The 27,248-nt window shown below is 34.3% G+C and overlaps 2 protein-coding genes across 2 annotated transcripts in view; one reads left to right on the forward strand and one right to left on the reverse strand.

Moving 5' to 3' along the window:
- The window catches only part of LOC307193913 (NKG2-A/NKG2-B type II integral membrane protein-like), a gene marked incomplete at its 3' end in the record, with an annotated part of 75,183 nt that extends 60,761 nt beyond the window's left edge, over window positions 1-14,422 (forward strand). The window contains exon 14 of the mRNA XM_079936528.1: window positions 14,383-14,422. Coding sequence (XP_079792654.1) covers window positions 14,383-14,422 — 40 coding nt within the window. The remainder of the gene's footprint in view (window positions 1-14,382) is intronic.
- LOC307194431 (macrophage mannose receptor 1-like) overlaps window positions 1-27,248 on the reverse strand; it is a gene marked incomplete at its 3' end in the record, with an annotated part of 193,115 nt that overhangs the window by 112,319 nt on the left and 53,548 nt on the right. Inside the window, exons 6-10 of the mRNA XM_079937523.1 lie at window positions 22,691-22,783; window positions 22,481-22,543; window positions 20,886-21,037; window positions 20,008-20,111; window positions 19,093-19,193 (exon numbers count right to left, since the gene is read on the reverse strand). Coding sequence (XP_079793649.1) covers window positions 19,093-19,193; window positions 20,008-20,111; window positions 20,886-21,037; window positions 22,481-22,543; window positions 22,691-22,783 — 513 coding nt within the window. The remainder of the gene's footprint in view (window positions 1-19,092; window positions 19,194-20,007; window positions 20,112-20,885; window positions 21,038-22,480; window positions 22,544-22,690; window positions 22,784-27,248) is intronic.

Raw genomic sequence — 27,248 nt, forward strand, 5'->3', positions numbered from 1 at the left:
TGTTGTCAGTTTAATGTTTTAAATATTATGTTATTAGTGCCCCACATTTTACAGCATAAATTCTTAACTCAGTAAAGTCTAACAAATTAATACCTTTACCCTTTCTCGAAAAGTGAAAAGACATAACTACCTTCTACCTTTATTTACTGCTTATGCCGTATTTGCTCCCTTGAATTCGAATACAAATATGTATTTTAAAATTTGAAACTTTATTGTTAATATTTTGTCGACTCGATATCCATTAAATATATCCACATAATTCTTACAACTCTTCTTTCCCTTCTGCATATCCAGGTTTTCACCTAGAATAAGGGTTTCTTTTTTTATATATACATCTTTATTGGAGTATAATTGATTCACAATGCTGTGTTAGTTTTGTTGTACAACAAAGCGAATCAGCCATATGCATACATATATCCCCATATCCCCTCCCTCTAGAGCCTCCCTCCCACCTTCCCTATCCCACCCCTCTAGGTGGTCGCAAAACACGGAGCTGATGTTCCTGTGTTATGCAGCTATATCCCACTAGCTATTTTACATTTGGTAGTGTATATATGTCAATACTTCTCTCATTTTGCCCCAGCTTCCCCTCCCAACCCTGTGTCCTCAAGTCCATTCTCTATGTCTGTGTCTTTATTCCTGGCCCGCTGCTAGGTTCATCAGTACCATTTTTTTAAAAATTCCATACATATGTGTTAGCATATGGTATTTGTTTTTCTCTTTCTGACAGTTCATTCTGTATGACAGACTCTAGGTCCATCCACCACATACAAATAACTCAATTTCGTTTCTTTTTAGGGCTGAGTAATATTCCATTGTATGTGTATGCAACATCTTCTTTATCCATTCATCTGTCAATGGACACGTAGGTTGCTTCCATGTCCTGGCTATTGTAAATAGTGCTGCAATGAACATTGTATGAACAATGTATATTTGCATTGTTATATCTTCTTGATGAATAACTCTTTTATCATTATATGCAATGACTTTCTTTAGCTCTTGTTACCATTTTTGTTTAAATTCTATTTTGTTTGTTATAAGTATCACTACCCCTTCTTTATTTTGGTTTCCAATTCTGTGGAATATCGTTTTTCATCCCTTCACTTTTAGCCTAAGTGAATCCTCAAAGCTGAAGTGAGTCCCTATACGTATCTATGTAGTTGGGTCTCAGTTTTCTTATCCATCCAGTCACTCTATGCCTTTTGGTTGGAGAATTCAATCCATTTACATTTAAGGTAATTATTAACAGGCAGGCACTTACTTAAGCCATTTTATTGTTTTCTGGATGTTTTGTAGTTTCCTTGTTCTTTTCTCTTTCTCTTGCTGCATTTGTTTGTGAATTGATAATTTCCCATAGTGGTGTGTTTTGATTCTCTTCTCTTTATTTTTTTGTGAATCTATCATAGGTTTTCACTTTGTGGTTACCATCAGGCTTAAATAATACATGCTATAGGTATAACAATCTATTTTATGCTGATAACAACTTCAGTTGCAAACCAAACCTTACCTTTTTACTCACTCTTTTTATGTTTTTCATATCACAAAAAGGTAATTTTTTTATATTGTGTGTTTAAAAACAAATTATTTTTGCTATAGTTATTTCTAATATTCTTTTCCTTTAACCTTTATACTATTTCAGTATTAGAGTATTCTGGATTTGACCTTGACCAATGTCCTGTATATTTTCTAGGTTCTCATGTTACTAATTAGCATCCTTTCATTTCAGGTTAAAGAACCCCTTTCAGCATTTCTCATAAGACAGGTCTAGTGATGATGAATTTCCTCAGCTTTTGTTTGTTTTTTTGAGAAGACCTTTATCTTTCAATTCTGAAGGACAAATTTGCCAGGTTGAATATTCTTGCTTGGCAGTTTTTTTCCCCGGCACTATCCCACTCTCTCCTGGTTTGTAAGGTTTTGCTTGGAAATCTCATAGCCCTCTAGGAGTTCCCCTGTAAGTTACTATCTTCTTTTTCTCCCGCTGTTTTAAGACTATCTCTTTGTCCTTGATTTCTTTTTACAGTTTTATTATAATGTGTCTTGGAGAGAATCTCTTTAAGTTGATTTTGATTGCTGACTCAGTAGCTTCATAAATGTGGGTATCAAAATCTCTCAGCAGACTTGGGAAGTTCTCACCATTATTTTTTCAAAATAACTTTCCACCCCCTTGTCCCTCTCTCCTCCTGGAACTCCAGTAGTCTGCAAGTTGGTTCTTTTGATGATATGCCATATATCATACAGGCTTTATTCACTTTTTTAGTTGGTCTTTCTTTGTTCTCCTCTGACTGGATAATTTCAAAGGTCTTGTCTTCTAGTTTACAGATTCTTTCTTTTGCTTGATCCATTTGGTGTTGATGCTTCCATTATATTTTTGTTTCACCTATTGTATTCTTCAATTCTGTTTAGTTCTTTTTACGATTTGTATCACTTTGCTAACCTTATCATTTTTCATTTATTGTTTTCCTTACAGTGTTGAATTATTTTTCTTTTTTTCTTCTAGCTCGTTGAGCTTCCCTGAAACAGCTATTTTGAATTCTTTATTGGTTAATTCATAGATTTCCATGTCTTTGGGGTTGGTTGCTGGAAAATTACTGTGATCCTTTGGTGGTGACATTTTTCATGCTTCTTGAAGTTTTCTATTGCTGTCTTTGTATTTGAAGTAGTAACCACCTTCTCCCGTTTACTCACTGACCTCAGGAGAGAATTACCTTCCATCAAAACTGCTAGTGATTCTGAGGCTTTTTAGGACCTTTTATGGATGCCCCTGCTCCACACTTTGTGCTCCCTCTTGTGGCAAAAGTTTTAAGTTTGTATACCTTATCTTAATTTTGCAATGAACCAGGCTGGGTGCTGAAAGCCTTTCTTTTGTTTTCACAAACATGATGTTAAAGTTCATGTTTGTGGTCTCTTGTTGGCCTTCAGATTCAGACTAGGTTTCTGCACATGCTCACTAGCCATCTGCCAAAGCTCACTCTCTATGCTACAGTTGGGAGTGCCCACAGGGAGGCAACTACAGGGTGTGGGTGTTTTGAGGTGAGGTGAGCTTATTACTGAGGGTGCCTGTGGGCCAGTTGGGCGGATCCAAGTGGCTCATAGGCAGGTTTCCTGAGCCAGTGACACAGTTAGTAGGATCTGCATCCTTTTAATGCCCTTTTAGAGTCCTATTTGCTGCTATCTTAGACTCTTCTCAGCCCCCCAGTTATACATATGATTCAGTGCCCTGGGTGAGGCATGAGAGAAATCAGCCTCTTTGGCAGCCTCCCATATAGCTGAGAAGGCCGGGTGCTCACTCACACTCTCTTACTTTTCCTAGTGGAAAAAACATGGGCCAAGAAGGTCTCTCTTGGCCCTAAAACTGTGTTTCCATGGAGGAAGGGTAACGTAGGTAAAGTCAGGGTGCTCCTCTTATCTTCTCTAATGCATCCAATCTCATATTCTTTGCTCCAGTGGTGTGGTGGAACTTCTTCTCTGGAAGCCTGGACCTCCACAAGGGTTCTTTTGTCTGTGAGTGATTGTCTAAGACATTGTTTTCCAGAGGTTCCCTGAAAGAGGGAGGAACTGGAGCTGGTTCACAGGCAACTGCAGGGTCCACAGATGGGACTGAGTTCTGTATCACTCAATTTCAAATCATATAAAGTGGAAAACACCAAGAATAGTCAAGACAGTGTGGGTGAAGAGCATGAAGAATATATTTTGTCATTAGTCCGAGGAACCGAACCAAATTCTGGAAAATAAAAAAGTCTATGAATATATTGAACAATAAATAGGTAATATTACAGATCCTAAGAAAAGAATAGATTATTCAATAAAGGTGATGGAAGAAATCATTTCCCTGTGGAAAAGTATTGAATATCAGAGATCTAATTATGAAAGACGTCCTCACAAGTTTAACAGAAAATACAGTTGCAAACTTCAAAACCTTTAGTGAAGGATACACTTCTCAATCAAATTTCCAAAAATCCAAATCATAAATGCAAACGATGCTATAAAGTAATAATTAAATAAGTAAATTTATTATCTGGACAGTAAAATATATTATTAAGATTGGAAAGATATACCCAGACTAGCACAGATTATACAATCAGTGAGTGGTTTGCTGGATTGGGCTCATAGCTAATCAAAAGAGATTATTGTTAAAATTTCAGGAATTTTGAAAACAAGCTGTTAAACACAATCATTACTAAAATTCAATTATATAAATATAAATATTGTAAATCATACTAACAATAAAAGTAATAAATACTCAAAACTCATTTTTAGTTATTTTGCTAAATTTACAATACTTATGAAGTTATTTGCATCTATCATATCTGGTTGTTGAAATACTGTACAATGTTGTACTACTATAAATCTCTTCCCTTCTCAATTCTGCATTCAGTGGTATCAGGTTAGTAGCTTTAAATTTGATTATGGTCAGAGTACTTACACAAAATTGGCAAACTCTACCAATGAGATCTCCACCACCATAGAGTGGGTTATTAAACATTTACAAATTTACACTGGGTGCACTTAACAATAGATTTCTATCTAGAATATACAAAGAACTTACGTAAGTCCATAAAAAGGCAACCGATTCAACATAAAATATGTGAAAAGACAATTCACAGAGAATTAGACCTGAATATTCCTTAATGATACTATTATAAAAGTTAAATGTAAGTAATTATCATGCAAAGGCAAACCAAGACATCCTAACAAAATTTTGTATTCACGATATTAGAAATATGAAAAGATTGTAGATTCCAAATCATGGATATGGTGTAAAAAAATGGAAGTTCTCATGTACTTCTGCTTGGGGTGAAAGTAATAACAAGTTTTGAAAAGCAATTTGTCAATATTTGTGAAGTTTTGAATATATTTATAGTAGTACCCCAAAACTGGAAAGTACATAGTCTAGAAGAAACACTCCTGTAAATATGGTTAAGGAAAGATATTGAAGAACATTCAAGACAGAATTTTGAGTGATAATAAAAATGAAAAACAGGAAGAATCTGAATATTCTTAGAAAAGAAAATAGGTGAAAATATTGTCCTATATTCATAGAATAGACTATATTTTATGAAGAAAGTGAATAAAATAGCACAATATTGAGTATATCAATATTAAGGGAGGTCAAAAATACAAATTTGAGCCAATATAAATAATTCTAAAAATACACATTATACATTGTTTATGTCCTTTTTAAAAATACATGCAAGACATAGCCGTATGTATTAGATATAAATAAATAGGTAATAGGGATCCTCTAAAGGGAAAAGAGGGAATTAAATTATGAATGCGCAGATAAAAATTTTACATCTATTCATAATATATTTCCTAAGCTTGATAGTGGGTACATTAGTGTTTGTCATATTATTCTTTAAGCAAAAATTATTATCAATAAGGCAATTTAGAAATGTTTCAGAATATTTATATAAACTTAGAGCAACAGAAGACTTTGTAGGCAACCCAGTACACCCCCTAATCAATAAATAAAAGACTAGAAATATTTATCTACGTAACATAACAATTATGTCAAATAAATAATGGAAAATATATAAAACTCATAACTAATGTTTGATGAGCACTTATTATGTACCATACATTATTTTATGTGCTAAAGATACATCAGTGAAGGAGACAAACTTCCTGTCCTTTCATATTTTATATTCTGGTGAGGAAGAAATATAAAAAGCAAAATAAACAGGTTAGAATAAATGATACAAGTAAAAATAAGTTACATTAAGAAATAAAACATATTAATAGTGTGTTCAGGAAAAGAAACTCTAGAAGATAACATTTGACAGAAGTTAAACGAAATAATGAACTTATCTGGGCAAATAAAATTCATATCTGTCGGAGCAGAAAGGCCAAAGAAATAAATGGTGTTGGTGAGGAACAATAAAAAGAACAATGAGTCTAAAGAGAGAGAAAGAAGATGAAGAATAGGTCAAGAGAGAAGAAAAGTTGATATGGACCTAGTGCTTGACCACTTCTGAGTATTAAAAAAACAGAAATGAGGTACACATTTTTGCAAGTACTTTATAGATGGTTTTCATTCTTTTGACTGCATCACTCCGCTGAGACTGAAAATGTGAGTCATTGCTCTTAAAGACACAAGCATATATGTCTGTAATAATCTAAAACAACATCTAATTACAAGGAAATATTTGGCTTTCTGGTTTGTAATCACATCGGGAACCACCACTCAAACCCTGTTTTAGTGTAATAGTGATTATTCCTATTAACCTTGAGAACACATCACTTTTGAAAATTTCTTTTTTAACTTGTCTTCTTGACATTTCTTATTAAGAGAAAATTCTGTAAACCACAGAGTATTTTTTAAACAAACTGTCTAACATTAAAGATATTTAGAAAGTAAAATTTCGTGTTTTGAATCATAAAACTAAGGCCCATGAGGTCCATTTGTATTTTAAAATAGAAATGGGTTAAAAATCCCAACTGGCTTTACACCTTATTATGTCTATATATTAGGTCATCATCCCCTTCCTTAAACTGCTTCCTCTAGTATCCTCTATATTAATGGTACCATCATTATTTCATTCAGTAAAAAATAAAAACGTATGCATCTTTCTTATCCTTTCCCTCTCCCCACTCTTTTTTTTTTTCGGGACACGGGCCTCTCACTGCCGTGGCCTCTCCCGTTGCGGAGCACAGGCTCCGGACGCACAGGCTTAGCGGCCATGGCCCACGGGCCCAGCCACTCCGCAGCACGTGGGATCTTCCCGGACCTGGGCACGAACCCGTGTCCCCTGCATCGGCAGGCGGACTCTCAACCACTGTGCCACCAGGGAAGCCCCCTCTCCCCACCCTTGTCTTCACCTACTGTCAGATCTAATGTCATCAACGATGTCAGTAACCTCCCAATTATTGTCGTCTTCACAATTCCTAACATCACAGTTTTGGATTAAAAACACTATTTACTTCTACTGTCCCTAACTATTTTTCTTATTTGTTCTTTATCCCCATCTGTATCAAATCTATTGTCCTCTGAACAGGTCAAATTGTCTACCCACAGTGTGGAAACCTGACCTTGTCAATCCTTTCTTAAAACTCCTCAAAGGGCTTTTACTGACTATATGGTGCTATTCAAGCTTAGATTATGAATCTTTCTTCTCACTCACACACACCCACTTCTTGTCCTTCCAGACTGTTCCAGGTTCCATCCATCTCCAGATATTCATAACCCCACCTAATAAACCAACAGTACCGGAGTGTGTATAGCTCTCTTTATTCATTTTACTGTCTCTTTCTTCTGAGTCTTTGTCGTTTCCATCTTCAATTCTTGGTATGTGTTAACCCCGTTCCACTTGATATCTAACATATTGTTTTAAAAAACACTCCCTCTAAATCACCTAATCGAGGACATCTTCCCTAACACCATTTCCTCATAGTCGATACTGGTCATCCATTGCAAAATTGTTATGTATAATCCTAGCTTCTCTACTACCCAGTAATTGTGTCTACCATTGCAAATTGCATATTAATTTAAAACCATATGCTTATGTCTATGCCTTTAATAGATTGTGGACAATTCGATGATAGGGATTGTGCTGTATACTTTATTAAACTATGTGTATCCATTGCCAAACAATATGCTTGACACACAGAAATCCTTAACAGATACTAGCTCAAACAAGAAACAAGAAACAGCCTTCATGAAAATACAGCAGTTTCCTATTTGTATGTTTATTTATATATTCTGTTGTGCTTTGATGTTGTTAATTCTGTGTAAAATAATGGAGAAAAAAATTAATGCAGTTTAAAAAGGCTCCAGGAGATGGGCTAACACCACAGAAGGAACATTGTAAGCTTTTAGTAGTTATTTTCAAACTCTCCAAGAGGATAATGTGAGAACTGTAGAGCTTAAATTGAATGCATTTTTATTCTTGTGTACACAAATGAATCTACTGGGAACAAATGAAGAAGCAATACATAAATTAGAATTTGACCAACTGCTATTAGTGCATTTAAAAAAAAAAAGGTTGTGACTTGGGAGACCTTGGTTCTACCTAGATCTTCAACTAATGAGCCTTTTTCTTTGGGAAAAGTGCTGTCTTATTCCTAACTCTATGTCCTCGGGCACCTGGGATAAGTACTGTCCAAATTTCATGATATTTACACAATTCTACTATTCTTTGATATTTAAAGTACTGAAGTAAACACAAAATCCACTTGGATGCAAGATGCAGAAGTTGTAGATAGCATCTTTCTTTTTTTCCATGAATGTGGAGATTACTGCTGTGGCAGGAAGTGTTAGGTCAAATGGCAAATAAACAAGCAATCAAACAAAAATAACTAGGATGCTAATAGAAATTGGAAGTCCTCTAATTTGTAAGTCACGCATGTGATTCACTTGAGAGCAATTTTGAAAAGAGTTACTATTTACATGCTGTTTATTCTCAAATTCTAAGTTAATACCACAGGAGGAGAAAAGTTTTCAGTTTCATTATATCATATAGATGGATATTAAACAAACAATGAAGTTTTCTAGCATGGCCTAAGTGAATATAATGAAAATATTTCTTTGTGAAAGAAATGACATCTCAGTAGAATTGTTTATTTTTAGAATTACAGAAGGTTTCAACCGAGATGGGGCCAAGAAATTATTTATCCATTACAAGCTCAGGCAACTGTGTCAAGCAGTATCAGTTAGTTGCCAAGATGGTGATCTCTTCTCTTTCCCTCCCTGCTGAAGTTCAAGATTTATGAATTACCTGCCTTGTGTTCATTCTACTACAATGTACTAGTTGGCAGCATACGTTCCTTGCACAGTACGTAATACCCACTAAGTGTTCTGAATAAATATTTAGGTTCTGAATAAATATTTTTTCAAGTGTGTTTGCCGATTTTTCACTTTTTTATCACTCAGCATTTCAATTCTGCTTCAATATGCCCATGCATATCCAGACTCAGCTCTGTTTCTCCCTGTCCCATTTATTTACTTCATTGCTCATGTGAATTTTAGAATCTTTTTGTCATGTCTCTTATTAATGCAAACACATTTACAGAAAAGTCAAGACTACAAAAGTTTCCCTTGGTCATGGCCATACATCATATGCTTGTGTTTCTAGGCAACTGTCCAGTAAACATCCCTGACCACATCTACTTTTAGAGTCGCAGCTTGAAGTCAGTATCCTGCCCAGAGGACTGTTTCTCACCACAAAATTGCATTGTGCCTCACTACCTTCTCCCCTTATGGTACACAGGAAGAGCTTAATACAGGCTCAGTCATGTTAACCAGACTGTTATTTACTGGCCAAGAAGGCCTGTGGATTAGGCCGTGGTGGTTTTTCTCACTTAACGAATTTAGTTTCTGCCTAGTTTGTGGAAGTGGTGGCAGTTAGATGACTTGAACCCAGGCTGTTTGCAAAGCATTGTAAATTTCTAGATCCAGTAGTTTTAAAAGGTCAGATAAATATGTCCTTATGCAACCTATACATGTACTTTTGTACTCAAATTACTCTTTCTGCATAAATTCATTTTGTTGGTTTTATTCCATTTATTAGAAGGTATGTTTTCTGAAGGCAATGTCATGTCTTTCTGCAATTTCACATGTCACTGAAACATCACTACTCTTCAGCACATCCTCAATAAATGTTCCATGATGACAGATGCAAGGTGAATATATGCTTAGCATTGAGAAAGATTTTGGAATTTCTTTGTACATATTGTCTCTTTTTTTTTTTTTTTTTTTTTGCGGTACGCGGGCCTCTCACTGCTGTGGCCTCTCCCGTTGTGGAGCACAGGCTCCGGACGCGCAGGCTCAGCAGCCATGGCTCACGGGCCCAGCCGCTCCGCGGCATGTGGGATCTTCCCGGACCGGGGCACGAACCCGTGTTCCCTGCATTGGCAGGCGGACTCTCAACCACTGTGCCACCAGGGAAGCCCTATATTGTCTCTTTATACAAGTAAGTTTTTGTAACCTCTCCCCTGCCTTTTAAGTTTTTTAACTCACCATCCTAACGCAGAATATATCTCTTTAAGAATCCTTAAAGAAGGATGTTAACTAGATGTTGTGGTGATCATTTTTCAGTATATACAAATATCGAATCATTATGTCATATATTTAAAACTAATATAATGTTATATGCCAATCACGCCTCAATTAATTAATTAAAAACACTTTGCCCCCCCCGCCACTTCAAAGAAAAAGAATCCTTTCCTCACTCCATCAATTGATGTAGCAGGGCTTTACATATGACACCATAGCTCTCCGTGCTCAGCTGTATCTATTTCCAGAAACTGTACCTGTAGGTATGTTTTGTGACTTTCCCACAGGACTCTAAGTTCTTATTTGAACTAAATGAAATAGTAGAATATTCAGATGTTCTGTTTCTTCCCTATTGCTATCTCTTTTTCTTGGTCTTTTATTTAAGAGACACATAATATCAGTTAAATATAAAGCCACTAGGGCTTCCCTGGTGGCGCAGTGGTTGGGAGTCCGCCTGCCGATGTAGGGGACATGGGTTCGTTCCCCAGTCCGGGAAGATCCCACATGCCGCGGAGCAGCTGGGCCCGTGAGCCATGGCCGCTGAGCCTGCGCGTCTGGAGCCTGTGCTTCGCAATGGGAGAGGCCACAACAGTGAGAGGCCCGCGTACCGCAAAAAACAAACAAACAAACAAACAAAAAACCACTAACATAAAAAATAGCTCTTCAACTAAGTGTGATTTAGATTTCCCCATAAAAAGCCCACATTCATTTCCTTTTATAAACCACATATTTTTTTAAAATGTGGTTGTAAATGTCAGCCTACATTTCATATATAGAGATCTAATTTTACTCTAAAATAGTCAATGGAAAATGTGGATTAGCTGAAAAGAATTTTGCTCAGACTGTCAGAAGATAACATTATTCTTTTTTCCTTCAACTTGTTTCATATTCACTTATCTTGTTTATTCTTGAACTTGTTTCACACTTTCTTGTCCATTTTTCTATCACCTACACTAAAATGTAAACTCCATGATGGCAAGAAATTTTGCCTAGATTGTTTAACATTTTCAAGGCTTAGAAAAGCACCCAGCAAATAGTTGTCACTAAAAAGCCTATGTTGAATAAAATTGTTTATTGTCCAAGTTGAAACATATCAACAAATTTGCTTTCCTTATTTCCTTAGTATATTTTTAAGAATTTTGACTTTGATATCTCACTTTTCCTTAAAATTTTATGATGTTTTGTTATCTTACTTTATACTTTATCTCAATGTTTTGAATAAATGAAAATAAATAAAATATATACTGAATCAATCTTATAAATTGATATCAACTCTCATATATTATTTTTTTAAGGCACACCAGGGTTGTGATTTAAGTTCCTAATTGTTCTGCATATGATGTATATACAGTAGAGATTCAAGTGTGTGTTTTTATGTTGGCATAAAAAATTTCACAGCAGTAATTATTTAATAGTATCTCATTTCCTACTTTATCTGCAATGCTACCTCATCTGTTTTTTCATCTATTCACATGGCTTTTCATTGTATCTTTTCTCTTTCAATTTATCGGATTTGTCTACGTTCTCATGTCACTTTGTTGTAATGGACATAGCTTTAGCAAAGGTCTTAAAAATTAGTAGGACAAGTCCCTCACCATTTTTTCTTCTTCAATAGTGATACGTCTACTCTTGGATTTTGCATTAATGAACATAGGATAACCTGGGATATTAATTGGAATTAAATTGAATCTCTAAAATATTTTAGGATTAATTGACATCGTTATTAGATTCAGTGGTCCTATCAAAATTTAGTTGTTTTTGAAAATATTTCTATAAAACTATACAATAAGTTCAATATAGATCTTGTCTATTCCTGTTAGATTTACTCATAAGTACCTTACAGTGTTTCTGTTGTGGTTGTTAAGTTAATTAATTATTTCTGTTTATTATTGAACTTTAATAGTATTTGCAAATTAATGTTACATTCAGTTATACTAATATTATTTCTATTAACTGGTCATTAAATTATATTTTTATGTTCTATTGGATAAATATATCATCAGAAAAAAAATTTTTTAAGTCCTTTTCTTTTTAATTTCCTATGGTGGTCGTAAATGTGCTGGAGAATCTCCTCAATGATATTGAAAAGAAGTGGTATTATTATCATTTTGTCTTAATGATTTTCTAAAAAGCTACTAATACCTCAAGGTTAAGAATGATGTTTATACAGATTCTGATATACATGCTAAAGATTGTTTTTATCATGAAAAGCTGTTGAATTATAATAAATATGCATTCCATCTGGGTATATTCATCTTTTATTTCTTTAATCTACTGTTTGGAGCAAATTTCATTTAACAATTTTTCTTCCAAAATAAAATTATTATTACAAGGCTGAAATAAACTCAATTTGGTCATCTATAGACTAGACAGTTTTATGTACTGTTTGATTTGGTTTGGTACTGTTTTAGGATTTTGTGACAATTTTCACAGTAAGATTGACTTTTCCTTTTCCTGTTAACACATTCTCATCTAATTTGGACATCAACACAACTCTAGTCGTAGTGAAAAAAAATAGCAACAATTCCTTTCTCCCCTATAGTTTAGGAAAGTTTTTATGTTTTAATTATTTCTTCCTTGAAAGTTTATTATTTCTCTCCTGTAAAAATATTTGGCTTGGGTTTCCCTGGTGGCGCGGTGGTTGAGAGTCCGCCTGCCGATGCAGGGGACGTGGGTTCGTGCCCCGGTCCGGGAGGATCGCACGTGCCGCGGAGCGGCTGGGTCCGTGAGCGTGCGCGGCCAGAGCCTGTGCTCCGCAACGGGTGAGGCCACGGCAGTGAGGGGCCTGCGTACCGCAAAAAAAAAAAAAAAAAAAAAAAAAAAAAAAAAAAAAAATTGGCTTTTGTGTTATCCCTATAGGAAGATTTTAAATAATGTATTGATTTCATAAAAATTATTATAGCTTTATCAAACTTTGCAGAATTGACCTTTACCTATGTTAAATTATCTCACACATATTGTACATAGTAAATAGTTACAGTGTCTATGTAATTGTTCTATTGACTAAAAATTATTGCTTGATAATTCTCTTATTGACTGAATAGGTTGTGGATTTACTGGTTGAAGTTCTGTTTTCAGCAGCGCATGTTCAGTGAAAGTTCATATGAATGACTCCTTCTTAAGCTGTTTCCCTTTAGAGTCGTTTTTTGGTTTTCTTTTTCAAATTGCCCCATCTAATTTATAATAATAATAAAGATAATGATTGTTACTATTCTGTAGAATATAACATTATAAAGAAGCACCAATACTTATTTTTAAATAAACTTTTTATCTTAGAATAGTCTTAAATTTACAGAAAAAGTGCAAAAGTAGTACAGAGTGTTCCCATACACCCAGTGTCCAGTTTCTCTTATTATTAACAGCTTACATTAGCATGGTGCATTTTTCACAATGAATGAACTGATATATTATTATTAATGAACATACTTTACTTGTATTTCTTTAGTTTTTACCTAATATCCATTTTCTCTTCCATTATGCCATCCAGGATACCATGCTACTTTTAGTCATTCAGTCTATTTAAACTCCTTTTGGCTGTCATCATTTCTTAATATAACAAAAATTATAAATAGCTAAAAATGAGAGCATTAAGACATTAGTTGATTATGTTACTATTCTGGTAAGGGATTTGGAGCTATTGTTCTGAGCAATAAAGAGAGAGTAATATAATGAGTGGTGTACACAAGGAAGAAAGAGAAAAGAGCCCTATTTAGGAGCAGAGGTAGATCTGAGAGACTCACATACATCATAACTGAAATAATATTGGTCACAAGTTGATAATTATTTAAATTAGGCATATGATGATTCATCATGGAATTTTTATCTTGTATACGCTTATATTTTCATTATTAAAAGGTCATATAAATACACACATATGCATATATACATATGTATGCATATACATGTACCTATGTAGTATATATATGAAAGCTATCTCTCTGTTGTTTCAGCTTATATGATACAGCATACTTAATTCCACTCAAACTTATAAAAGCCTATGCACAAAATGATTAAGAAGTTTAATTTTTTCTCTATTTTTTCCACAAAGTACTTATAACCATATTTTATTACAAATTTTTCACTTTTGAAAAAAATTCAGAAAGAAATTATGTGATCCCACCATTTGTTTCTTAAAACTCTGGTGACTTCTTATCACTGAATTCACCATTTTTAAGTCCTAAAGTGATGTTAGGACCTAACATTTATTCCACCAAAAAGGGAAATTTTCTGTGTCGTGAGACGTGGAAGCACTGTGGTTTGTGCTATGCTTTTTCAACAGAAAGGTGAGATTAGAATAACACTTGTCATATCCTTCTCAGGGATCAGAATTGACTGGATATTGCTAGTATCAAATCTAAATCAGGAACTCAGGACATGTCTAACTTTTTCAGGAGGCTCTTATCCACAAGAATCAGGACCTTCCTTCTCTAATCAGGTGTGTGTCTGTGTGTGTTTGTGTGTGTGTTTCTAACAACTATTGTTCAATAAATAAGAAACTCTTGAGGTTTTAACCTCAAGAAAATTTCTAAAAATATATGCGCTATAAGGTAATTCTAATTGTTTCTTAAGTGTTTGAATTGACTTACTGAAGGCAATGAATACTTGTTACTTCTGAGGTATATTCTGCTCCACTTTATTTAATGATAGGTAAGTAGGATATACTTATTGAAGAATCAGAAGTTATGATATTACTATAAGATGTGACACACAACCTGACTTTCAAAATGAAACAAATTATTTTCATTGTTTCCAACTATCATGATCAAATGTAAAACAGTTTATATTTTTAAAAATCTAAGCACTATGCGCATTTATTAAACACCTTTTATTTTTTCCTGAGAGCTCTGCTAGGCAATGTTAAGATGTTACTATATTAACAAATGTGAGATTAGTTTTGTTAATGATGACAACGATAACTTGTAAATGATGACAACGATGTGGACAGAACTTTAATTAAAGCATACTAGAAAAACTCATTCAACAAAAATTCATATATCCGACCCAGACTTACCTTGCAAAGAAAGCAATTACCACCAATAAAGTTACCACCAAATAAAATAAGAATATAAATAAAAAACTGTGTGTGTTATCATTCACTATCAGTGATGAAAAGCATCTTTAAGTATCTTAGTGTAGGTGAACTAAAAACAGCTATTACATTTTTTAACATTTTGTTTTTTATTTTATAGCAAGAGAAAATTTAAAAGTAATTTTAGCTGGCTCTATATGAATTCTCATTTCCATTCTTTCCTTTTTCATGTCTGCATGGGTGAAATTTTTCTGTATTCTCACTTTTCTAATCTAAATATATCAACTCACCCCAAGGAGAGGAAACAGGAAAAAAATTCACATTTTTATTTTATTCAGTAATCCTTTGTAAAAAATGAAGAATTTGGATTCATCTGTGCGATAGATGGGCAGTCATAATTCTATGATGGGGTTGGTCCGAGATCCGTGGGCCCATCACAGCATGGGTACGTACTTTCCACATAAATGTAGTTTGGTCTTTCTGTACAATTTTAAGATACCCAGAATTTGATACAAGCATATAAGTCATAGAAAAGTAATTTACTATGATTCACTTATGTTCATTTTATATTATGGTCATGTTATATTTTAAATCCTGGCTTCAAAAACTTGAAAGATTTTTTCCTCCTTCATTTCAATAACTACCTAAAGGAATGTATGTCACAATTTGAGATAACAGCCTTAGTATTTGGAGTTAGAACTGGGTTTTAATCAAAATTTTACCAGTCTCTAGCTTTGAGATCTGGGACAATAACAGCCTCTATGGACTTACGTTTCCTTTTCTATTAAATAGAGGTATAAGACATGCCATATTTACCTTAGTGGATTTCTATGATATTCAACTCAAGTGACATAAATTTAAAAGTGCTTTTTTAACTAAAAATATTATAAATTACTCATAGCTGATAGGTTTATACTGAATAAGCAGTATGATTTTGGCCGCCTCTAAGATTTAATTTCTTCACCCATAAAATAATAATAAATATTTACCTAAATAATACATAAATAAGAAATAAAATAACACCCACATTTTCCACATACTTAATAATGAAGTTTAAATTAAATTACATATTGTATGTATAAACTAAAAAAAGTTTTAGTTTAATTTTAGGTGCAAAAGGTAATTCATATTCACATTTCATTTATAAAAGGCTCTTACATATTCAGTAGTGATTATTTCAAAAAGAAAAAAAATTATTTTTCACTCGTGTTGTTCAGAGGCGAGATTCTTTACTTGTCTTTTTCCTAAAATTTTAGAACCTACTATTTTATTCTTTGTAAGTCCTTCACTATAAAGAACTTTACTACATGATTTACATTATTGATACAAGATGCATTTCATTTTCTTTTACTTTTTAAAATACCCACACCAGGTTTTGTTACTATTCTTTGTCTTCCTCCCTCCCTCCCTCTCCCCCTTTTTTTCTGTCTTTCTCCGTTTCTTTCTTTGTTTCTTTTCTTCTTCTTGCAATTTGTGAAATTATTAACTTAGTAAACGTGGCTTTGTGAATTAAACACATGTCTAATGCCCTAGATCCCTGTCTTTTTCATGATAGTGTCTTTATTTTTATGTTATATTTCATTACACATTAAGAATTAACTTATTTTAGGGCTTTCCTGGTGGCACAGTGGTTGAGAGTCCGCCTGCCGAGGCAGGGGACACGGGTTCGTGCCCTGCTCCGGGAATATCCCACATGCCGCGGAGCAGCTGGGCCCGTGAGCCATGGCCGCTGAGCCTGCGCGTCCGGAGCCTGTGCTCTGCAACGGGAGAGGCCACAACAGTGAGAGGCCCGCGTACCGCAAAAAAAAAAAAAAAAAAAAAAATGTTGTTCCCATCCCAAGGACTACAAAGATATTTTCAGGATGAAGGAAAATAGAATGCAGGTAAGAGTGGCAGAAAAAAATAATAAAAATGAAATGGGTCAGATGCTCCTGGATTGACTGTGATTAGTATGATGGGGCCAGATGTGAGCAGGCCACTGCCATGGGGGACCAGTACTCTTCATTCAAATCAGCACTTTCCATCACAATGCCCTGAAAAGATATGGGAGCTTAAAAAAACATCTGAGCTATAATTGGGTGGCAACAGGAATTTTCTTCCCTCGATGGAGCCAATTTTGACATAGATTACTCTCTGAAATTAGACATCATCTGTCATATTTAACACCTTCCGTTCCCTCATTGTTCTTGCAGCATTGTAATAAATGTTCATGAGTTCTCAGGAAAAAAAAAAAAAAGGCTGATTGAACTCTGGACACTTCATAGTGTAATGATATGAAAGTAACAATTTGAACCTATACTTTAATGTGGCTAAATAAATACAGTTGAGATTCATCCTGGACAAAAATTATGAAAATAGACTATCCTTGGTTCATTACAGAGAAAACTACTCCAGGTAGGAAAAAACAAAGAAACACACAAAAAACTCAGAGGAAATTTTTGTGGGAAGAGGACAGATTGATGGGACAATTGGAACAGAAAAGTATTTATTTTCATTATAAGGTTGCCTATAATGTTCTTTTTAAATTCAATTAAACTATATTATTATGAAAATCACATGGACAGCAAAGGCAAAACACTTCAAATATCTAGAAAGTGCAATGCATGTTCACTTAGTCCAAGTTAAACATTTGAAAGATGTTATAGTCTATCCTGAATTTTGCATAGTATAACTTAAGTGCATTTTTCCTAAGTCAACCTGCATTCAAGAATGTGAAGAGTTCAAGCTGTAGTACTATTATATTTATATTTTGAGAAATAAAACATAAGAGGCTCTTTCCTCTTCCTGACTCTTTGTATTTTAAAAATCAACTTTGGGTTCTTAATTATTATTATTTAATTAAAATATAAAACTAGAGAGCAAATATAGATGTCAATACACAATTTTTAAGATGTAGATGCAACAATTACAAAAAGGGAATTGGCTTTTGATATCTGTGAGGTTGGGAAAATCTCTTCCAGGTCAGACGGGCATCAGAACTCATTGTGTTCCCACCCTTTCTTTTACCTATTTAGAAATCCTTCAATAAAATGAGCTAGCCCCTCCTCCACCCCCCCCAAAAAAAAGGGTAATTATTGGGTTGGCCCAAAAGTTCATTTGGGTTTTTCTGTAACATCTTACAGTATTTAGTTTTTGGTACATACTTTTAGGAAAAGGCTTTGGGGACTGGCTAGAGATTAAAATCTTCAATGTACATGTAAGAATGGCTTTTTTTTTACTGATGGATAAGCATAGGCAAGAAAGATAGGTGGAGTAAAGAAATAAGTATTATAAATTTATATGATCAGGGCTTAGATGCCCTTGCCTCTTGCAAAATATGAAAGCAATCACGTGAGACCATATATTTGGCCAGAGACTTCCAACTGTTCTGCAGAACTCTGTAGCATCAAGAGAAGACACACAAATGTGTTCCCCTCTGAGGCCAGGTGACACATATGAAGAAACTATTATATGGCACTTCCAGCTCTAAATTAGAACATATAGATGTATAGAAATCCAGAAAGAACTGAAAAGGAACACTAAAATTATTTTTACTTCCGTAAAAAGAGAGATGAGGATGGGACTTCTCAACTCAGTACGCCACACAAAGGACTGATACGATGTGATATATATTATTTGGCATGATTTAAGTTTTATTTAAATTTCTGCAGAGAGTTTCCAAGAATATATGCATAAACTATTCAATTCACTCTTTACCATATACATTAATATTCATGAAATTACTTGTCTGGACTATAATTTTAGGTGTAGGCACACATTTCATCCATTTTAAGACACACGGCAAAATTTAAAAATTATAACTATATATGATGATGGATGTTAATTAGACCTAGTGTCTAGTTATTGTTGTGTTGTATACTTGAAGCTAATGTAATATGTCAATTATATCTTGATAAAAAATTTAAACACATTTTCAAATACATGAAAATTATGATTGATAAGACACAATTTGAAACATTTTACAGATCCCAGAAGTAGGTAGTTAGTAATATATGTTACCATTCTAAGTATACTGAATCTTCATTGCACACCCCTTCTGCCCCAAGAGACATCTAAATAAGCTGTTGCTTACAGACATAACGATATTGACTCCCACAGTCTGTATCCAAAACTTCTCCGCTTGGGCCATATGTTATGCAGTTTTTTGGATTTAGAGGGTGAAAGGATGGAAATCTGTAATGAAGAATAATGTTTTAATATATTGGGAAAAGGAAATGAGAATGTTCAAGGATGATGTTTTTGTTAAATGATAGAACTACAGACATTTTAAAAGCATTTTAATGAGATATTACCACATTGAGACATTATCTTTTTTTCATTCAAGTCAGTTTTCACAATTTCAGAGTACAATGTTAGAAAAACTCGGCTATTGCATCAATAATCAATAGCAATGAAGTTGGGGATTTTTTTGTTTTTGCTGTTGTTTTTAATGGTTTTGGTATGTTATATACTTTACTTCTAAGATGCATCTGCTAATCTAGTCTAGGGAAAAAATCAGAGCATAAAACCTGTCATTGTATGCTACTGTAAATCCCATGTTTATGAATGAAAATGAGATTTGAAGATTACAAATACACAGAAAATAAGCCCAGAATGTTTGAAATATGGGATGATGCTGAGAATATTGGGCTCCACCAGAATAAGGAAAATAGTGGATATACTCTTTTCTCTGGATGGCTTTTGTGTATGTGAGAATCTGTATACGTACATACATATCCAAGTGCTTGTACCAAGGCAGGAAATAAAAGCATATATCAAAAGCTCTTTTAGAGTCACAAGTACACTAACTTCATCTCACTTGAGCATACACTTGGGTGTTGTGGTTGGGACTAAAATTGTTATTCTGTTGTATCAATTCTCTTTTCTGTATTCTCACGTCCTAAACAGGATATCTTACCTACAGTGTTCCTGGATGTTACGTTCTCTGATCAGATCTAAGGATAAACTCAAAAAGAACAGAAAAAGGTTTTGAGTGCCAGAAACTTACAGATCTTGGGAGACAGTAGAATTATCCTCCCGCAACCAGGCATGATGTTCTTCACTGTAAGAGAGTCCAATCCAGTAAGAATAGGAAATGAATTTCATAAAATGCTGTTTGGAAACAAAGACCAACATATTAATCTATTTTGAATCTACTCTAGGGATCAGGTACTTTTAAGAAAGTCAGTGACTTTTAAGAAAGTCAGATTCAGTTTTTCAATTATACAAACTAAAATCATTTTTAACTTTTAATTTAGGAGGTATAGTCAAGTCACATGCCTCATATTTCTCATTCATCAGGCCCATTCATTTATGGAGGAAAACGTACCACAAAATCTCACTTCTTGAAAGAATGAAAAACGTCATAAAGGGAATTAGAGCTTTCATGGAACACTTCCTTCACAGGGGATCAGCAATCAAATTTGATCCCAAACCAACAGTATCTTGAGGGATAAATCTTAGCACAGGTTCTGCATGGAGCTAGAGAAAATTTTCACTTTTTCTTAAGAGTTGGGTAATTGTTTTATAATATTCTTCATATTCATTCCAACAGTGATAACAAAAGCTATATAATTACAAAACAAATTATAAATTCAATTAATGAACTAAAAATTCAAAGTCCTTTGAATAAAAATAATGATCTATTATTTATTCTTTGAATTCTCTCTAAAAAGTTTCTTGTACTTTATCTGTCACATTCCTATAATGTAAATCTTTGAGAAATTTTGTGTAGATTGTTTGACTGTTTCAAAGTGTAGGAAATTAGTTCAAATATAACTGCCTATTTACTATCTGATTAAAGACTTGAATCAAAGTATTCAGCTTACTTAGATAATATTTTCCTAGGTCAAAAAAATTGTAGAAAAATCAGAATTAAATACATGCCAGTTCATTTCTGTCTTGTATCTGAAGTAGACTGGAATTCTGAGAAACACAAAAATTTCTACTGTCTTTCCATGTTTTTGATTCACTAGAAAGGAAGTAACAGCTGCATTGGTAGCCAATCCACTTTTCTCGGCAAGAACAGCTGCCAGATCCTAAGAGAAAAAACAAAACATGACTTGATGACATTGGCGATTCCGTTGTTTTCAGTGCTATTTACTCATTTGTTATTTAATGTTTTCTACAACTATTCTTTGAGAATTTACTGCGTACACCACAGTTCAGGGGATATTACTCTGAACGACTCAGACATGACCCTTCTTCCTCATGAAGATTATATTCTAGAGATAGAGACAGAATTATACAAATTTCAGTCATTTATGAATTATATTTAATGATAATTTGTGTAAGTATACACAAGAAATTCAGTATGTAAAAATACTGTGTAGCAGAGTATAGGATGGGGGGCGGTTAGAAGAACCTCTTTTGAGGAAGTGACCCGAAGTTGATCTCTGCTGTGTAATTAAAAGTGAACTAGATAAAAGAGATATTTAAAGGAGGAAAGCATTTTAGCATATTTCCTGAGTCAGAAAATAATTCTGGATATTTTATTTCAAAATGAAGTTAATAAAGCACTTAGCTTGAAGTCTGACCGTCCAGTTTACTAGTGATAGTGTCTTCAACATTTACCATCCTCAGTGATAAAAGTCATATTATGTGGTAGGCACTCAAATCTTTGTCAAATGAGTGGTGCTGAGATTGTAGAGTTGAGTGGTGGCTACCAGGGGCTGGGATGTTGGGGAAATGGGGAGCTGTTGGTCAAAAGGTACGAGCTTCCATTTAGAAGATGATTAAGTTTTAGGGATCTACTGTGCATCATTATAACTAGAGTTAACAGTACTGTATTATATACTTGGGAGAGTTGCTACAAGAGAGCTTCTTAAACATTCTCACCACAAAAAGACATGATAGTTGTGTGACATGATGGAGGTGTTAGTTAATGCTATGGTGGCAATAATATTGTAATAAGTGAATCATTGTACACTTTAAACTTCCACGATGTCATATGTCAATTATATCTCAATAAAGTTGGAAAAACGCTGAGGGAAAAAAGATATGAATGAAGTGCTATATGAACACAGAAGATGATGAGACATCATTTAGGAAAAGATATGTTTAAAAATATCTTTGAGCTGACGTTCACTGGTTAAGTAGAGTTTAGAATTGCAGAAATCTCTGTGCTTCTTTCTGAGTTATGGAAGAAGCGGAGGTACAGGTAAAGAGGTATCAAAGTATGTGTTATGAAACACAAGGAGGCACTTAGGATCAGCTACAATATTTACTGTAATTTGCTTTTGTTACTTAAACATGAGCAGTCACATAGGAAAAATAGGTCACTTCCGGCTAATATTTTCCTTATTACTTAATATATAAATGACACACATTCAATGTAATTTAATAAACTAAGTTAGCAATAAAATGAGACTATCCTATAATTTCTATTACTAAGCATAATATCCCTTCATGCTTCTGTGTGAGAAAAACAAGAATATTTCATTCTCTAACAGCACTAAAGTTTTCCAAAGTATGGAACCCACCTTCCTGGAGATCTGTGGAGGGTCCTGGAGAGAATGTCGGCTGAACATTTTGTTCAGTAAATGCTGTAAGAAGTAATTAGAAATTTACTTCATCAGACACAGATTTATGAAATAACAAAATATTACACATTAGCAAAATGAAACCTTTATTGTAAGACAGTTTCATCACAATTTTGATCTTTTTATATAGTCTTGATTAGAAAAACTTACAATTTTTCAACAAAACTCCCAAAGCAGCCACCAACAAAAGGCACATTACTCCTAAGACCCCAGAAATCAGCCTCCATGGAGTGGTCTGAAAAGCTATAAAGAAAGAGAGATAGGGTAAAGATTTAAAGAACAAACACAGGAGCTGAAGTTCTTAAAAGCAGAAACCAGTGAGAGAATCCAAAAAGTTCCTTGGTTTAATAACCCCATAATTTTGTCAATGAAATGTTGGAAAATGAAGACATTCCATTTAGAACTCCACCCAATACCAAAAATTTTATATGATGTACTTTATTCTTCAGTGAGATTAGCCATACCTTTTCCTCTTTATCAGCTCTATCTTATCAAACTGTACTTACCACTTATTTTTAAATTTGACAAAGAAGCTTAGAGATCTGTAGTAAAAAGAGATCAACAGGCACCAAGTTCGGTCTTGTGGGCTGATATAACAAACTCTTAGTTTTGTAACAGCAACAAAAAAATCACAAGATAGAGAATCTGATTCCCATTAGGTAGCTGAGAAAATGTAGGATCCATTAATAATGTTATTTTCTCAAGGAATCAGAGCTATTAAGTACCCAAGTCAGAAATCAAATGAAAGTTTGTCTAGATCCAGAGTCTTTCATTTAAATGACATGTATTCCATCATTGTTACATAATATTAATACTACTTGGGAGTGTGTCCTTCTGCTAATCTCAGTGTATTCGCTACTCTGAGAAATGTCAGGCTGCTCATAGCTTTGTAGAGGCTGTACTGTGAAGAGAAGACATGGTGTGATGAGAGGTTCCCCAACCAATGTAGCGCTAATAACTTGGGAACCTGAGTTCATTTCACAGTACATTGAATTATGATATGTAAAAAACCACTTTTTTACAGGAACCATTTTTAACATGTATTACGTCTTCTCATACCAAAAATTACTTGCTCACAGGCATTTCCCCTAAAATAATTTAGCATCAGGAGATTCTGCATTAACATTAGAGTACTCCCAAAGGGTGTCGTCATTCACAACAGTTCAATGTGTCAAACTGTTAATCTGGGTGGTTTGGGGGATGTCACAACACAAATGGTAAATTAAAAAAAAAACACTTTTAAACATTTTGTTGATAATATTTAACATTCTCTATATATTTTCATGCTAGAATTATGTTGTTTATATTTTTCCTGGTAAATTCAGATGCCAATCAGAATTTAGAGCTATCCCTGTCAGAATCCACTCTTTAAACCTGTTGGAAAAATCTTCACAAAATCATTTCTAAGTTACAGAATGAAGAATCAGAAAAATGAAATTAAAGTAGAAAGTACAGATACATGGGGAGCCTAAAAATGTATACTTTTGTCCTACAGCGTTGCCTCAAATTAGCCATACCCACAAGATATTTTTCCTGGTTATTTTAATTTTTTCATTTTATGACTTGGGCTGCACATACCTGCCATATGAAATGTTCCAGTGTTCATGCAGGAAAGGCACGATGGCTGCTTGTTCAAGAACTGGGTTAGATCACGGAGCTGAGCTGTAGGCTAAGGAACCTGAAAGTTGTGTATGAAGAAATTTTTTCAAAAAGAAAACTTGTGTATTCAAGTGTGCGTGCATCATCTGCTGATGAGACACAGATGTGTAGTATGAACAAGAAGCAGTAAAATCACTATCTTCTAAAATGTTTCTGGAACCACAATACAGGAAATTCTCACTGAACTTGTGCAATGCACACCCTTTGACTATCACAAAAGAAGGTGACAGGAAGTTTTTTTCATGTTTAATGGTAAATTTACTTGGTATAATAAAATTCCACACATAAGTTTCCTTTTTCTAAAATATTTATTTATTTACTTTTTATTTTTTATTTTTTTATTTTTTTACATCTTTTTTTTTTAACATCTTTATTGGAGTATAATTGCTTTACAATGGTGTGTTAGTTTCTGCTTTATAACAAAGTGAATCAGTTATACATATACATATGTTCCCATATCTCTTCCCTCTTGCGTCTCCCTCCCTCCCACCCTCCATATCCCACCCCTCCAGGCAGTCACAAAGCACTGACCTGATATCCTTGTGCTATGCGGCTGCTTCCCACTAGCTATCTACCTTACGTTTGTTAGTGTATATATGTCCATGCCTCTCTCTCGCTTTGTCACAGCTTACCCTTCCCCCTCCCCATATCCTCAAGTCCATTCTCTAGTAGGTCTGTGTCTTTATTCCTGTCTTATCCCTAGGTTCTTCATGACATTTTTTTTTCTTAAATTCCATATATATGTGTTAGCATACAGTATTTGTCTTTCTCTTTCTGACTTACTTCACTCTGTATGACAGACTCTAGGTCTATCCACCTCATTACAAATAGCTCAGTTTCATATCTTTTTATAGCTGAGTAATATTCCATTGTATATATGTGCCACATCTTCTTTATCCATTCATCCGATGACGGACACTTAGGTTGTTTCCATCTCTGGGCTATTGTAAATAGAGCTGCAATGAACATTTTGGTACATGACTCTTTTTGAATTTTGGTTTTCTCAGGGTATATGCCCAGTAGTGGGATTGCTGGGTCATACGGTAGTTCTATTTGTAGTTCTTTAAGGAACCTCCATACTGTTCTCCACAGTAGCTGTATCAATTTACATTCCCACCAACAGTGCAAGAGGGTTCCCTTTCCTCCACACCCTCTCCAGCATTTATTGTTTCTAGATTTTTTGATGATGGCCATTCTGACTGGTGTGAGATGATATCTCATTGTAGTTTTGATTTGCATTTCTCTACTGATTAATGATGTTGAGCATTCTTTCATGTGTTTGTTGGCAGTCTGTATATCTTCTTTGGAGAAATGTCTATTTAGGTCTTGTGCCCATTTTTGGATTGGATTGTTTGGTTTTTTGTTATTGAGCTGCATGAGCTGCTTGTAAATTTTGGAGATTAATCCTTTGTCAGTTGCTTCATTTGCAAATATTTTCTCCCCTTCTGAGGGTTGTGTTTTGGTCTTGTTTATGGTTTCCTTGCTGTGCAAAAGCTTTGAAGTTTCATTAGGTCCCATTTGTTTATTTTTGTTTTTATTTCCATTTCTCTAGGAGGTGGGTCAAAAAGGACGTTGCTGTGATTTATGTCATAGAGTGTTCTGCCTATGTTTTCCTCTACCAGTTTGATAGTTTCTGGCCTTACATTTAGGTCTTTAATCCATTTTGAGCTTATTTTTGTGTATGGTGTTAGGGAGTGATCTAATCTCATACTTCGACATGTACCTGTCCAGTTTTCCCAGCACCACTTATTGAAGAGGCTGTCCTTTCTCCACTGTACATTCCTGCCTCCTTTATCAAAGATAAGGTGACCATATGTGCATGGGTTTATCTCTGGGCTTTCTATCCTGTTCCATTGATCTGTCTTTCTGTTTTTGTGCCAGTACCATACTGTCTTGATTACTGTAGCTTTGTAGTATAGTCTGAAGTCAGGGAGCCTGATTCCTCCAGCTCCGTTTTTCATTCTCAAGATTTCTTCCTGATTCAGTCTTGGCAGGTTGTGCATTTCTAAGAATTTGTCCATTTCTTTGAAGTTGTCCATTTTATTGGCATACAGTTGCTTGTAGTAACCTCTCATGATCTTTTGTATTTCTGCAGTGTCACTTGTTACTTCTCCTTTTTCATTTGTAATTCTATTGATTTGAGTCTTTTTCCTTTTTTTCTTGATGAGTCTGGCTAATGGTTTATCAATTTTGTTTATCTTCTCAAAGAACCAGCTTTTAGTTTTATTGATCTTTGCTATCGTTTCCTTCATTTCTTTTTCATTTATTTCTGATCTGATGTTTATGATTTCTTTCCTTCTGCTAACTTTGGGGGTTTTTTTTTGTTCTTCTTCCTCTAATTGCTTTAGGTGCAAGGTTAGGTTGTTTATTCGAGATGTTTCCTGTTTCTTAAGGTAGGATTGTATTGCTATAAACTTCCCTCTTAGAACTGCTTTTGCTGCATCCCATAGATTTTGGGTCATCGTGTCTCCATTGTCATTTGTTTCTAGGTATTCATTTATTTCCTCTTTGATTTCTTCAGTGATCACTTTTTATTAAGTAGTGTATTGTTTAGCCTCCATGTGTTTGTAGTTTTTACAGATCTTTTCCTGTAATTGATATCTAGTCTCATAGTGTTGTGGTTGGAAAAGATACTTGAAACAACTTCGATTTTCTTAAATTTACCAAGGCTTGACTTGTGACCCAAAATATGATCTATCCTGGAGAATGTTCCATGAGCACTTGAGAAAAATGTGTATTCTGTTGTTTTTGGATGGAATGTCCTATAAATATCAATTAAGTCCATCTTGTTTAATGTATCATTTAAAGCTTTTGTTTCCTTATTTATTTGCATTTTGGATGATCTGTCTATTGGTGAAAGTGGGGTGTTAACGTCCCCTACTATGCATGTGTTACTGTCGATTTCCCCTTTTATGGCTGTTAGTATTTGCCTTATGTGTTGAGGTGCTCCTATGTTGGGTACATAAATATTTACAATTGTTATATATTCTTCTTGGATCGATCCCTTGATCATTATGTAGTGTCCTTCTTTGTCTCCTCTAATAGTCTT

The sequence above is a fragment of the Stenella coeruleoalba genome (genome assembly GCF_951394435.1).
Source record: "Stenella coeruleoalba genome assembly, chromosome: 11".
Classification (NCBI taxonomy): Eukaryota; Metazoa; Chordata; class Mammalia; order Artiodactyla; family Delphinidae; genus Stenella; species Stenella coeruleoalba.